Source organism: Eschrichtius robustus, chromosome 1 (assembly GCF_028021215.1).
Source record: "Eschrichtius robustus isolate mEscRob2 chromosome 1, mEscRob2.pri, whole genome shotgun sequence".
Taxonomy (NCBI): domain Eukaryota; kingdom Metazoa; phylum Chordata; class Mammalia; order Artiodactyla; family Eschrichtiidae; genus Eschrichtius; species Eschrichtius robustus.
Window position 1 is genome coordinate 184,198,231 of NC_090824.1, and position 14,213 is coordinate 184,212,443.

At 38.6% G+C, this 14,213-nt stretch overlaps 1 protein-coding gene across 18 annotated transcripts in view; it reads right to left on the reverse strand.

The window, feature by feature from the left end:
* Positions 1-14,213, reverse strand: part of CCDC7 (coiled-coil domain containing 7) — a 319,203-nt gene that overhangs the window by 10,347 nt on the left and 294,643 nt on the right. For 16 of the 18 annotated variants that reach the window (XM_068560909.1, XM_068560921.1, XM_068561029.1 and 13 more), the window contains 2 exons: positions 9,840-9,875; positions 8,941-9,033 (listed from right to left, as the gene is read on the reverse strand). In XM_068560909.1, the coding sequence (XP_068417010.1) occupies positions 8,941-9,033; positions 9,840-9,875 (129 nt within the window). Of the gene's footprint in view, positions 1-8,940; positions 9,034-9,839; positions 9,876-12,226; positions 12,704-14,213 lie in introns of those variants that run through there. The other 2 variants (XM_068560997.1, XM_068560972.1) reach the window with 2 other exon arrangements.

Consider the following 14,213-nt stretch of genomic DNA (forward strand, 5'->3'; position numbering starts at 1 on the left):
GTTCACTAGAATACTGCTTTTTGGAATACATAAAATGTATATGCTTAATATATCTATGCTTTTCAAAAAATCAGTCAGTTTTAAATAAGTCAATTTCTGAGCTGCAAAAGAAAGGAATCAAAAGAAATCAGTTTCAGGGAAGAAACAGTGGCAATTCCTTTTAGGTGGAAGACTCATATCTCTGAACTGATGGAGTCAAGATTGGATTATAAAATATCTACTGACTTCAATGATGTATGTTGCAACATTGTTATAGAAAGAAAACTGGAAACAACCAAAGTGTCCATTTAACAGAGGCCTAGTTAAGTAATACACTTTTACTGCCAATAATAACATACTTCCAGTATGCTCAGATATAAAGGACTTAAAAAGAACTAGGTTGATTTGGATATGCTGATGTGGAAATATTTTCAAGATATATTACTATGCTTTAAAAAGTAAAGGAACAAAAAAGATGCATGATTTATTTGAATAAATAATGATAGAGGTGATGTCAGCAAGACAGAGGGCTAGGAGGTCCCAATGCTTGTCTCCTTCACAAACAAGCAAAATAATAAACGAAAAACTGCAAACCAATGAAAATAGCTCTAGGAGAGTTCTGCACTACAAAGAAAAAGCAGCAGAAATCTGGAGGAGCTCAAAATCCAAGGATGGCTGCATAGAAAAATGCAGGAAGCATTTTACCTGAGTCACCTCATCTTCTAGCCCAGGCCAGCTAGGAGGGATCCCCTCAGAGGAATTTCACCCCATGAGGAAAAGGAGAGGAGAACCCCAGCAAGCCTCACTGCCATGGGGAACTCCCACATATGCACCAGTGCTAATCCCAAGCTGATGGAGCTGCCTGGAGTCCCCCCCGCTACCACACCCCTCCCCCATTACTCCCCAGGGTTAGAGCTGTCACCGTACTAAGACCTGTCCCCAGGACCCAGTTGCTGCTGTGCCCCATTCTCTGAGATTGGGAAGCCATAGCGCCTTACTGCCTATGGAACCAGATGAGCTGCCACTGCTCTGAGCCTCACCCCAGGTCCTAGGCTGTGGCTTTGACTCACCATTACCAGGCCAAGCTGCTGCTGCTCTGTACTCCACCCTCTGTAGCCACTATCTGGACCCACCTGGCTTTAATGGGTTATCAGCTGGATGCACTGCTGCTGCTCTGTGACTGCCTCCCTGGGCCAGAGTTGGGGCTTTGACCCACCATCCCCATGCCATGCTGCTACTGCACCCTGCTTCCTGGGCCCAAGCCACTACTGCACCCTGTCATCCCAGGGCCCATGCTGTAGCTGAGTCCCCCTCTCTCCCCAAGTCACTGCAGCAAACTGCAGAGACCTAGACCTCGGTTCCACAGGAGATGTGCACATGCCCACACCTCAGACTCGAGCGCCAGACAAGAACACTGTAAGAAAAGAAAGCTATAGGCCAATCCCTGATGACCATACATGCAAACATTCTTAACAAAATACTAGCAAATAGAATTCAAGAGAACATTAAAAGGATCATAAGCCACGATCAAGTGGGATTCATCCCTGGGATGCAAGGATGATTCAATATAGCAAATCAATAAATGTGATATGCCCCATTAACAAAATTAAGGATAAAAATCGTATAATCAATTCAATAGATGAAGAAAAAATTTAACAACTTTCAACACCCATTCATGATAAAAGGTTTCAACAAGTTAGGTATAGAAGGAATATACCTAATAAAGGCCATATATGACAAGCTCACAGCTAACATACTCAATGGTGATAAGTTAAAACCTTTTTCATCCAACATCAGGAACAAGACAAGGATGCCAACTCTCACCATTTCTACTCAAAATACTACTGGAAGTTCTAGCCATAGCAATTAGAGAAAAAAAAGAAATAAAACACATCCACATCAGAAAGGAAGAAGTAAAATGTAGTTGTTTTCAGATGACATGATTTTATATATAGAAAATCCAAAAGACTCCACAAAAAAAGTTAGAACTAACAAATGAATTCAATAAAGTTGCAGGATACAAAATCAACATATAGAAATCAGTTGAATTTCTATATACTAACAGTGAAACATCTGAAAGAGAAAATAAGAAAAAAAAATCCATTTTACAACAGCATGAAAAAAATACTTAAGAATAAATTTAAGCAAAAACATTTTACCTTGAAAATTATAAGACAATGATGAAAGGAATTAAAGAAGACACAAATAAATGGAAAGATATCCTGTGCTCTTGAATTGGAAGTATTAATATTGTGAAAATGTCCACACAAAGCCATGAAAAGATGCTCAGCCTCACTAATTATTAGAGAAATGCAAATCAAAAACACAAATTACCTCACACCTGTCAGAATGGCTATCATCAAAAAAGTCTACAAATAACAAATGTTGGGAAGGATGTGGAGAAAAGGGAACCATTGTACACGATTGGTGGGAATGTAAATTGGTGCAGCCACTATGGAAAACAGTATGGAGGTTCCATAAAAAACTGAAAATAGAACTACCATATGATCCAGCAATTCCTCTCCTGGGTATATATTCGGAAAAAAGTGAAAACACTAATTTGAAAAGACATATGCGCCCCAATATTCATAGCAGCACTATTTACAATAGCCAAGACACAGAAGCAACCCATGTACCCATCAACAGATGACTGGATTAAGTAGATGTGGTGGGTATATATACAGTGGAATATTAGTCATAAAAACAATACTACCGTCTCACTCCCTCTTGGGAGAACACCAGAATCACAACTAGCTGCTGGACAATCATCGACAGGAAGACACTGGAACTCACCAAAAAAGATACCCCACATCCAAAGACAAAGGAGAAGCCACAGTGAGACAGCAGGAGGGGCGCAATCACAGTAAAATCAAATCCCATAACTGCTAGGTGGGTGACTCACAGACTGGCGAACACTTATACCACAGAAGTCCACCCACTGGAGTGAAGGTTCTGAGCCCCACGTCAGGCTTCCCAACCTGGGGGTCCAGAAACGGGAGGAGGAATTCCTAGAGAATCAGACTTTGAAGCCTAGTGGGAATTGACTGCAGGACTTCTACAGGCCTGGGGGAAACAGAGACTCCACTCTTGGAGGGCACACAAAAAGTAGTGTGCACATCGGGACCCAGGGGAAGGAGCAGTGACCCCACAGGAGACTGAACCTGACCTACCTGCTAGTGTTGGAGGGTCTCCTGCAGAGGCGGGGGCGGGGGGACTGTGGCTCACCGTGGGGACAAGGACACTGGCAGCAGAAGTTCTGGGAAGTACTCCTTGGCGTGAGCCCTCCCAGAGTCTGTCATTAGCCCCACCAAAGAGCCCAGGTAGGCTCCAGTGTTGGGTTGCCTCAGACCAAACAACCAACAGGGAGGGAACCCAGCCCCACCCATCAACAGTCAAGTGGATTAAGGTTTTACTGAGCTCTGCCCACCAGAGCAACAGTCAGCTCTACCCACCACCAGTCCCTCCCATCAAGCCTCTTAGATAGCCTCACCCACCAGAGGGCAGAGAGCAGAAGCAAGAAGAACTACAATCCTGCAGCCTGTGGAACAAAAACCACATTCACAGAAAGATAGACAAGATGAAAAGGCAGAGGGCTATGTACCAGATGAAGGAACAAGATAAAACCCCAGAAAAACAACTAAATGAAGTGGAGATAGGCAACCTTCCAGAAAAAGAATTCAGAATAATGATAGTGAAGACGATCCAGGACCTCGGAAAAACAATGGAGGCAAAGATCGAGAAGATGCAAGAAATATTTAACAAAGACCTAGAAGAATTAAAGAACAAACAGAGATGAACAATATAATAACTGAAATGAAAACTACACTAGAAGGAATCAATAGCAGAATAACTGAGGCAGAAGAACGGATAAGTGACCTGGAAGACAGAATGGTGGAATTCACTGCTGCAGAACAGACTAAAGAAAAAAGAATGAAAAGAAATGAAGACAGCCTAAGAGACCACTGGGACAACATTAAATGCAACAACATTCGCATTATAGGGGTCCCAGAAGGAGAAGAGAGAGAGAAAGGACCAGAGAAAATATTTGAAGAGATTATAGTCGAAAACTTCCCTAACATGGGAAAGGAAATAGCCACCCAAGTCCAGGAAGCGCAGCAAGTCCCATACAGGATAAACCCAAGGAGAAACACACAGAGACACATAGTAATCAAATTGGCAAGAATTAAAGACAAAGAAAAATTATTGAAAGCAGCAAGGGAAAAATGACAAATAACATACAAGGGAACTCCCATAAAGTTAACAGCTGATTTCTCAGCAGAAACTCTACAAGCCAGAAGGGAGTGGCATGATATACTTAAAGTGATGAAAGGGAAGAACCTACAACCAAGATTACTCTACCTGGCAAGGATCTCATTCAGATTCGATGGAGAAATCAAAATCTTTACAGACAAGCAAAGGGTAAGAGAATTCAGCACCACCAAACCATCCCTACAACAAATGCTAAAGGAACTTCTCTAAGTGGGAAACACAAGAGAAGGAAAGGATCTACAAAAACAAACCCAAAACAATTAAGAAAATGGTCATAGGAACGCACATATCGATAATTACCTTAAACATGAATGGATTAAATGCTCCAACAAAAAGACGCAGGCTTGCTGAATGGATACAAAAACAAGATCCATATATATGCTGTCTTCAAGAGACCCACTTCAGACCTAGGGACACATACAGACTGAAAGTGAGGGGATGGAAAAAGATATTCCATGCAAATAGAAATCAAAAGAAAGCTGGAGTAGGTATACTCATATCAGATAAAATAGACTTTAAAATAAAGAATGTTACAAGAGACAAGGAAGGACACTACATAATGATCAAGGGATCAATCCAAGAAGAAGATATAACAATTATAAATATATATGCACCCAACATAGGAGCACCTCATTACATAAGGCAACTGCTAACAGCTGTAAAAGAGGAAATCGACAGTAACACAATAATAGTGGGGGCCTTTAACACCTCACTTACACCAATGGACAGATCATCCAAAGTGAAAATAAATAAGGAAACAGAAACTTTAAATGACACAATAGACCAAATAGATTTAATTGATATTTATAGGACACTCCATCCAAAAGCAGCAGATTACACTTTCTTCTCAAGTGCACACAGAACATTCTCCAGGATAGATCACATCTTGGGTCACAAATCAAGCCTTAGTAAATTTAAGAAAATTGAAATCATATCAAGCATCTTTTCTGACCACAACGCTATGAGATTAGAAATGAATTACAGGGAAGAAACTGTAAAAAACACAAACACATGGAGGCTAAACAATACGTTATTAAATAACCAAGAGATCACTGAAGAAATCAAAGAGGAAATCAAAAAATACCTAGAGACAAATGACAATGAAAACACGACGATCCAAAACCTATGGGATGCAGCAAAAGTAGTTCTAAGAGGGAATTTTATAGGTATACGAGCCTACCTCAAGAAACAAGAAAAATCGCAAGTAAACAATCTAACCTTACACTTAAAGGAACTAGAGAAAGAAGAACTAACAAAACCCAAAGTTAGCAGAAGGAAAGAAATCATAAAGATCAGAGCAGAAATAAATGAAATAGAAACAAAGAAAACAATAACAAAGATCAATAAAACTAAAAGATGGTTCTTTGAGAAGATAAACAAAATTGATAAACCATTAGCCAGACTCATCAAGAAAAAGAGGGAGAGGACTCAAATCAATAAAATTAGAAATGAAAAAGGAGAAGTTACAACAGACACCGCAGAAATACAAAGCATCCTAAGAGACTACTACAAGCAACTTTATGCCAATAAAATGGACAACCTGGAAGAAATGGACAAATTCTTAGAAAGGTATAACCTTCTGAGACTGAATCAGGAAGAAATAGAAAATATGAACAGACCAATCACAAGTAATGAAATTGAGACTGTGATTAAAAATCTTCCAACAAACAAAAGTCCAGGACGAGATGGCTTCACAGGTGAATTCTATCAAATATTTAGAGAAGAGCTAACACCTATCCTTCTCAAACTCTTCCAAAATACAGCAGAGGGAGGAACACACCCAAACTCATTCTACGAGGCCACCAGCACCCTGATACCAAAACCAGACAAAGACACTACAAAAAAAGAAAATTACAGACCAATATCACTAATGAATATAGATGCAAAAATCCTCAACAAAATACTAGCAAACAGAATCCAACAACACATTAAAAGGATCATACACCACGATCAGGTGGGATTTACCCCAGGGATGCAAGGATTCTTCAATATACGCAAATCAATCAATGTGATACACCATATTAACAAATAGAAGAATAAAAACCATATGATCATCTCAATAGATGCAGAAAAAGCTTTTGACAAAATTCAACACCCATTTATGATAAAAACTCTCCAGAAAGTGGGCACAGAGGGAACCTACCTCAACATAATAAAGGCCATATATGACAAACCCACAGCAAACATCATTCTCAATGGTGAAAAACTGAAAGCATTTCCTCTAAGATCAGGAACGAGACAAGGATGTCCACTCTCACCACTATTATTCAACATAGTTTTGGAAGTCCTAGCCATGGCAATCAGAGAAGAAAAAGAAATAAAAGGAATACAAATTGGAAAAGAAGAAGTAAAACTGTCACTGTTTGCAGATGACATGATACTATACATAGAGAATCCTAAAGATGCCACCAGAAAACTACTAGAGCCAATCAATGAATTTGGTAAAGTTGCAGGATACAAAATTAATGCACAGAAATCTCTTGCATTCCTATACACGAATGATGAAAAATCTGAAAGAGAAATTATGGAAACACTCCCATTTACCATTGCAACAAAAAGAATAAAATACCTAGGAATAAACCTATCTAGGGAAACAAAAGACCTGTATACAGAAAACTATAAGACACTGATGAAAGAAATTAAAGATGGTATCAACAGATGGAGAGATATATCATGTTCTTGGGTTGGAAGAATCAATATTATGAAAATGACTATACTACCCAAAGCAATCTACAGATTCAATGCAATCCCTATCAAATTACCAATGGCAGTTTTTACAGAACTAGAACAAATCATCTCAAAATTTGTATGGAGACACATAAGATCCCGAATAGCCAAAGCAGTCTTGAGGGAAAAAGACAGAGCTGGAGGAATCAGACTCCCTGACTTCAGACTATACTACAAACCTACAGTAATCAAGGCAATATGGTACTGGCACAAAAACAGAAACATAGATCAATGAAACAAGATAGAAAGCCCAGAGATAAACCCACGCACCTATGGTCAACTAATCTATGACAAAGGAGGTAAAGATATACAATGGAGAAAAGACAGTCTCTTCAATAAGTGGTGCTGGGAAAACTGGACAGCTACATGTAAAAGAATGAAATTAGAACACTCCCTAACACCATACACAAAAATAAACTCAAAATGGATTCGAGACCTAAATGTAAGACCGGACACTATAAAACTCTTAGAGGAAAACATAGGAAGAACAGTTTTTGACATAAATCACAGCAAGATCTTTTTTGATCCACCTCCTAGAGTAATGGAAATAAAAACAAAAATAAACAAATGGGACCTAATGAAACTTCAAAGCTTTTGCACAGCAAAGGAAACCATAAACAAGATGAAAAGACAACCCTCAGAATGGGAGAAAATATTCCCAAATGAATCAACGGAAAAGGATTAATCTCCAAAATATATAAACAGCTCATGCAGCTCAATATTAAAGAAACAAACAACCCAATCCAAAAACGGGCAGAAGACTGAAATAGACATTTCTCCAAAGAAGACATACAGATGGCCACGAAGCACATGAAAAGCTGCTCAACATCACTAATTATTAGAGAAATGCACATCAAAACTACAATGAGGTATCACTTCACACCAGTTAGAATGGGCATCATCAGAAAATGTACAAACAACAAATGCTGGAGAGGGTGTGGAGAAAATGGAACCCTCTTGCACTGTTGGTGGGAATGTAAATTGATACAGCCTCTATGGAGAACAGTATGGAGGTTCCTTAAAAAACTAAAAGTAGAATTACCATATGATCCAGCAATCCCACTACTGGGCATATACCCAGAGAAAACCATAATTCAAAAAGACACATGCACCCCAATGTTCATTGCAGCACTATCTACAATAGCCAGGTCATGGAAGCAACCTAAATGCCCATCGAAAGACGAGTGGATAAAGAAGTTGTGGTACATATATACAATGGAATATTACTCAGCCATAAAAAGGAATGAAATTGAGTCATTTGTTGAGACGTGGATGGATCTAGAGACTGTCATGAAGAGTGAAGTAAGTCAGAAAGAGAAAAACAAATACCGTATGCTAACACATATATATGGAAACTAAAAAAAAAAAAAAAAAGGTTCTGATGAACTTAGGGGCAGGACAGGAATAAAGATGCAGACGTAGAGAAAGGACTTGAGGACACGGGGAGGGGGAAGGGTAAGCTGGGCCAAAGTGAGAGAGTAGCACTGACATATATGCACTACCAAATGAAAATAGATAGCTAGTGGGAAGCAGCTGCATCACACAGGGAGATCAGCTTGGTGCTTTGTGACCACCACAAAGGGTGGGATGGGAGGGTGGGAGGGAGACACAAGAGGGAGGAGATATGGGGATACAGGTATGCATATAGCTGATTCACTTTGTTATACAGCAGAAACTAACACAACATTGTAAAGCAATTATACTCCAATAAAGATGTTAAAAAAATTTTACTTGGATCAGAGGTGAGGACAATCAATGCATATGATCCTCTTATTGTACAGAACATATATGTTCTCTGTGTGTGTGTATACGAAGAAATGTTTGGAAAAATATACTTGGCTTTGCTCCTAATATGTTGTCGGGAGGAGAGGGCCCGTAGGTTTGAGGTGATTGGTAAATGGAGTCATTGGAAACATAGTATAAGGTTTTATTTCATATATCTTTGCATAGCATGGATTATTTTACCTTTATAGATAGGTTTTCTAGCTGTAGCGATCACAGCAGGCAGAGTATCAAGTTCCCCTTTCTTTTTGTTTAAGGTCAAATTTTTTCGATGCCCTAAAAAATAATAGTGTCACTAAATTATACTAGAAATAACCTCATTTAAACTTTTAAAAAGTTAAAATAAATCTCATTAATCCACTTCTAAAGTACAGCTTCTGTATATATTTTTTTAATAATTTAGATAAAGCAGCTTTACTAACACAAATATTTTCTCTTTGATTTTTCCTTGCCAGGTATTTGATATTTATAAACATAAACAATAAGGGTGCAAATCAAGAAAAAGAAATAACTAAAAAACTATATAAAAATGTTAGAGAAAGAGCTTTTTAAATAGTATGTCAGTAAAAAAAATACTTAAGCAATCAAATCAATAAATTCTCAAGTAAAGTTTTTATCTCTATATATCTTTATCTTAAATAAAGCATATCTTTATTTAACAAAAAAAGAAGTTTGTATTCCTACAGTGAAAAATCTAGTGCTAGAATGGAGGGAGAGATGCTATAGAAATGTTATTTTAAAGATACATATTTTAAGCACTGTTAAAAATAAAAGTATGTAATAATGAAAACAGTTTCAGTATGCTCACTTAGAGAAAAATACATTAAAATAAAATGCAGAATGTGCAGTATTTAGATGGTACTTTCTCAAAGTTAGTAGAAAAGATTACATTAATGTGTTTAATTTCCACAATATGTATCCTGCAGATAAATAAAGCATGATTCTACAACACCACTGGAGCAATGCATAAGAAATAGGGTCTGTAAATTAGTTCTTAAATATTAGTGGATTAGATGGTTGGGAGATGATAATGAAAGGAAAGGAAGAAAATGAACATAATGTTTATTTTCCTTCATACTTACCCTCATGCTGACTCCTTCTATTGACCTTGCCTGGGACTGGACAAAAGAGGTATATATAAATATAAGGAAGAGGATTATAAGATGGGTTTATCTCAGTCATCTGTAGGATCTATAATAGTGTGTAAGAAAGGAATGTTGAGAAAAAACTCAAGTTCCAATTTAGTGGTGGTGGGGAAGGAAGAGCCATGCCAGAGACACCACTCATCCACTAAGAATGCATATATGTTCGATGAGCTTAATTCAGAATTTACTTTCACTTATGTTTTGCTAAACTGGTTATATGACTAAGGCGAGTACAATCTGGTAACTTCCATATAATTAAATCTTTATTCATTGAAAACATCACATTGTACACTAAAAATATTACAAATTACCTGAATGTTCTTTATTCAGTGAAGGAAAGTGGAAGGTTTTATAAACACTTGACCCAGCCCTAGATGCTCTATGAGTTACTTTTGGATGTTCAGTCACATGGGGTGAAAAGTACTCACAAGGTTCTTCCAGAAATATTTAGAAAATAAGTTAGCTGTAAGATGGATCACACTTATAACTATTTTTATTTTTAATACTCACACATTAAGTTAGTTGCCAATAAAAATAAAATTAAATAAATTAAAATAATGAACATTAATTTTTTGAGATAATTTAATTAAAATAATAAAGATGTATATTTAGAAGACTAGTTTGGAGATCAGAGCTAAGTAAAAGAAGCAAATCACAAAAGAACTCATAAGATTCAATTTCTGTGAAATGTCCAGCATAGGCAAATTTTATAGAGACAGAAATTAGATTAGTGGTTGCCTAGGGCTAGGGGAGTAAGAGGACTAGAGGAGAGAAGGCAGGGGGATTCTGTTTTCAAAGTGCTGAAAGCAAAAATTCACAACCAAGAATTTTATACCCAGAGAAACTATCATTCAAAAATAAAGATGAAACAAAGATATTCCTAAATTAAAAAAAAAAAAATTAAGAGATTTTGATCTTATACTACCAGCCATGTCTTAAAAGAAATGTTAAAGGGAAAAACCTCAGGCTGAAACAAAATGACAGCCAGATGGTAACTCAAATCCACATGAAGAAATAAAAAAGCACCTTAAAGGTAATTATATAGGTAAATATAAATGACAATATACATTTTTCTCTTTTCTTCAATTAACTAATAAGGACTACTGAATAAAACTGTATTGCTGGACATATAAAATAAAACTCAATTTTATTTCTATATAAGAGCATTGAATAATCCGAAAACGAAAATAGGGAAACAATTTTATTTGCAATAGCATCAGAAATAATAAAATAGTAATAAATTTAACAGAGGGGCACAGCTTTTACCACAAGTTACAAGACATTGCTCAGGGAAATTAAAGAAATCTAAATAAAGACATACATTCACTGGAATGAACAGTATTCCATTGTGTGTGTGTGTGTATACATATATATGAATATTGTATATTTTACAGATTAATAATATCATATATAATTATTAACACATAAAAATAAAACAGCTATTTTGAATTCTTTATTGGGTAAGTTGCAGACCTCCCTGTCTTTGGGGTTGGTTTCTGGAAGATTATTGTGATCCGTTGGTAGTATCATGTTGCCTTGATTTTTCGTGTTGCTTTGGGTTTCGTGTGCTGTCTTCACAGTTGAAGTAGCAGTCACTTCCTCCAGTCTTTACTAGTGCCTTCAGGGAAGAAATACCTTCCATGAGCACTGTTACAGACTCTGAGGCTTTCTCAGACCTTGAGTGGATACACCTACTCACACTTCTTGCTCCCTCTTGTGGCAGAATTCTTAAGCTTGTATATCTTTGGATTCTGCAATGCATCAGCCCCAATGCTGACTGCCACCCTTTTGTTTCCCTAAAGTGGTGCTACAGCTCAAGTTTCTGGTTTCTCTGTGGTCCACAGACTCTGGCCTGCTTTCTCCAAGTGCTCCCTAGCTGTCCAACAAAGCTTGCTCTGCCGCCACCCTCAGGGGCATCCACAGGGAGCTGGCTGCAGCGTGAGGGAAAGTGGGTGAGGCATGCCTGTCGCTTGGGGTGCCACAGGCTAGCCGGGGGGATCCGCAGGTGAGGCTTTCCCAGAAGTTCATGGGTGGGCTTTCTGATGGAGTTCACAGCATAGTCAGCAGGAACCGAATCCCTTTAATGCTCCCCCAAAATGTTACGTACCTCTCTCCTGATCTCTTCTCACCCCAAATTTAGCGCTCTGGATGCTGCAGGAGAGAAATGAGTCTCTTTGGCAGTGTCCTGGGCAGCTGGGGAAGCCTGGTGTTCATTCACTTGCTCTTCCTCCCACCCCACCTCTCACCCCCCTCACAGGATGGCCTTGCTTGGCCCTAGCTGTGTCACCTTGGGGAAGGTGGGCAAAGTCAAACTGTTCCTCTTATCCACTCTAATGTGTCCAAATTCTTATTTTTCGCTCCACTGGAGTGCTGGAACTTCTCCTCTAGAAACCCAGACTTCCATAAAGGCTCTCTTGTCTGCGGTGACTGCCCAAGTCGGGGTTATCCAGATGCTTCTGGACCATGGCCAAGAGGGGCTGGAACCAGTTCATAAGCTACTGAAGGGTCCACAGTCAGGATGGAGGTCTATCTTCCTATTATTTGATGCACAGGTGGATGAAACTCCTCTGGGTCCCTTGGCGTATGATGCTGGATCCCAAACTCCCACAAAGTCACTTTTGTTCATGGATGGATGTCAAATTTTTGTTGTTGAGAAGAGGAGAGTTTAGGAGGGGTATCTTATGCCATCATGATGATGATGTCACCTGTCGTACACTTGCAGTGAAGTCAGTTCTGTATGTCCTAGTCTGCATTCCCTCCTGGGATCTCCCAACATCCTGGTTTTTGAATGCATAGTTTTACTGAGAAAATTATAATTAACATATAATCAAATGATGGAAAAGATGACCTAAGTTTATGGATCATTGACTGCTATATGCCTCTGTTGTTTTTTTCCACCTTTTTGTAGGGGAGTGCCTACCGTGGAGTCTACCCTTGTCTGTGCTACTATATTGTTTGTTTGTGTGTGTGTGTGTGTGTTTTGCGGGAAGTCACATCACAGGAACTGTCTCTGAAAATGATTACAGATCACAAGACTGTGGTCTTTGGCACTGATGCCAAATTTTAATGAGAATCTGTGTAGCTCTTGGAAGAGCACGTGTATTTTGCATGCAGGGGGTAGGGATCATGGATATTTGCAAACAGAGGGAGCACTGGTGCACTGGATTCGATAACAGCCCCAACATGTCCTTGACTACCTGTATTCATGTCCTCTCACACAAGTCTGATCTTAGTATATGACTTTAGTGAATGCAAGAAAAGCAAACAAATGCAAGCAGAGAGTCAAAATTGCTTGTTCATTAAGGTTTGCCCCACATGCTGTGCTAAGAACCTGAGGTTACAACGTAAAGACCCCTAAGCCAACCAGCTGGAAGATGAGAGACATGTAGCCAGGTCACCTCCTGTGACACTTGAAAAGCTTATTTTCTCTTAGCTCCCAAACCACTCTTCTACATTCTGCTTTGTGGTACTGGATCTGGGATTCTAAAAACTACATTTTTGCTTTGCCAGGTAGCTCCAAGTTAGGCTGTGCAAATAGGGCAAGCTATACGTAGATTGCAAGTTTGGAAAAGAAACAAGGGATTTGTTTCTCCCACTTGGTTACCAATGGGCTTCCTGAGAGCTCATGTCCCTTTTCAGTTCTGGTGAACATCATGCCAACAATGTTTCTTTTTCCCAGGAGCAGAAGTTCTTTCCATGACACAAATGGTTTGCATTCTTTCCAACATATGCAGAACAAGTTTTATTAAATTCTCACCACTCGAGACACTAGCAGTGCCTCCTCTTCAGAAGTACATCTGAGACTCTTCCTGAAAAATCAGCCAAGTAACATCCTCTACACTCAGAGGTCTCCTTCAGCCCTAATGGTGGAAACTTCTCCTGAAACTGCTTTCTCCATGTTACCTTAGAATTCTTTTTACACTTTCGGCTACTTGGCTAACAATTTTATACTTAGTTAACTAGTTTTTTATTCTTGCTCTCTTTTCAAACAGTTAGTGTGGTCTCTATCTCCTGATGAACCCCAACTATATACCTGTATTGTACCAAATAACAGTGAGCCAACTGCTAGACAAGTGAGTGAAGCCACCGACCACAAGCTGACCAAAGATGTATAAGTTAGCCCAGCTCACAGCAGTCTACATTGCTAACTCCCAAATCGTGAACTGTATGAATAGTTATGCTTTAAGCTAAATAGTTTTTGGGTAATTATTTAGTAAAATAACACTAACAAATGTGGAAAAAATTTTTAAAAGATTCAGATATGATTTAATAACTCTAAGATGGGCATAAATGAAAAAAAACCCCACCAAT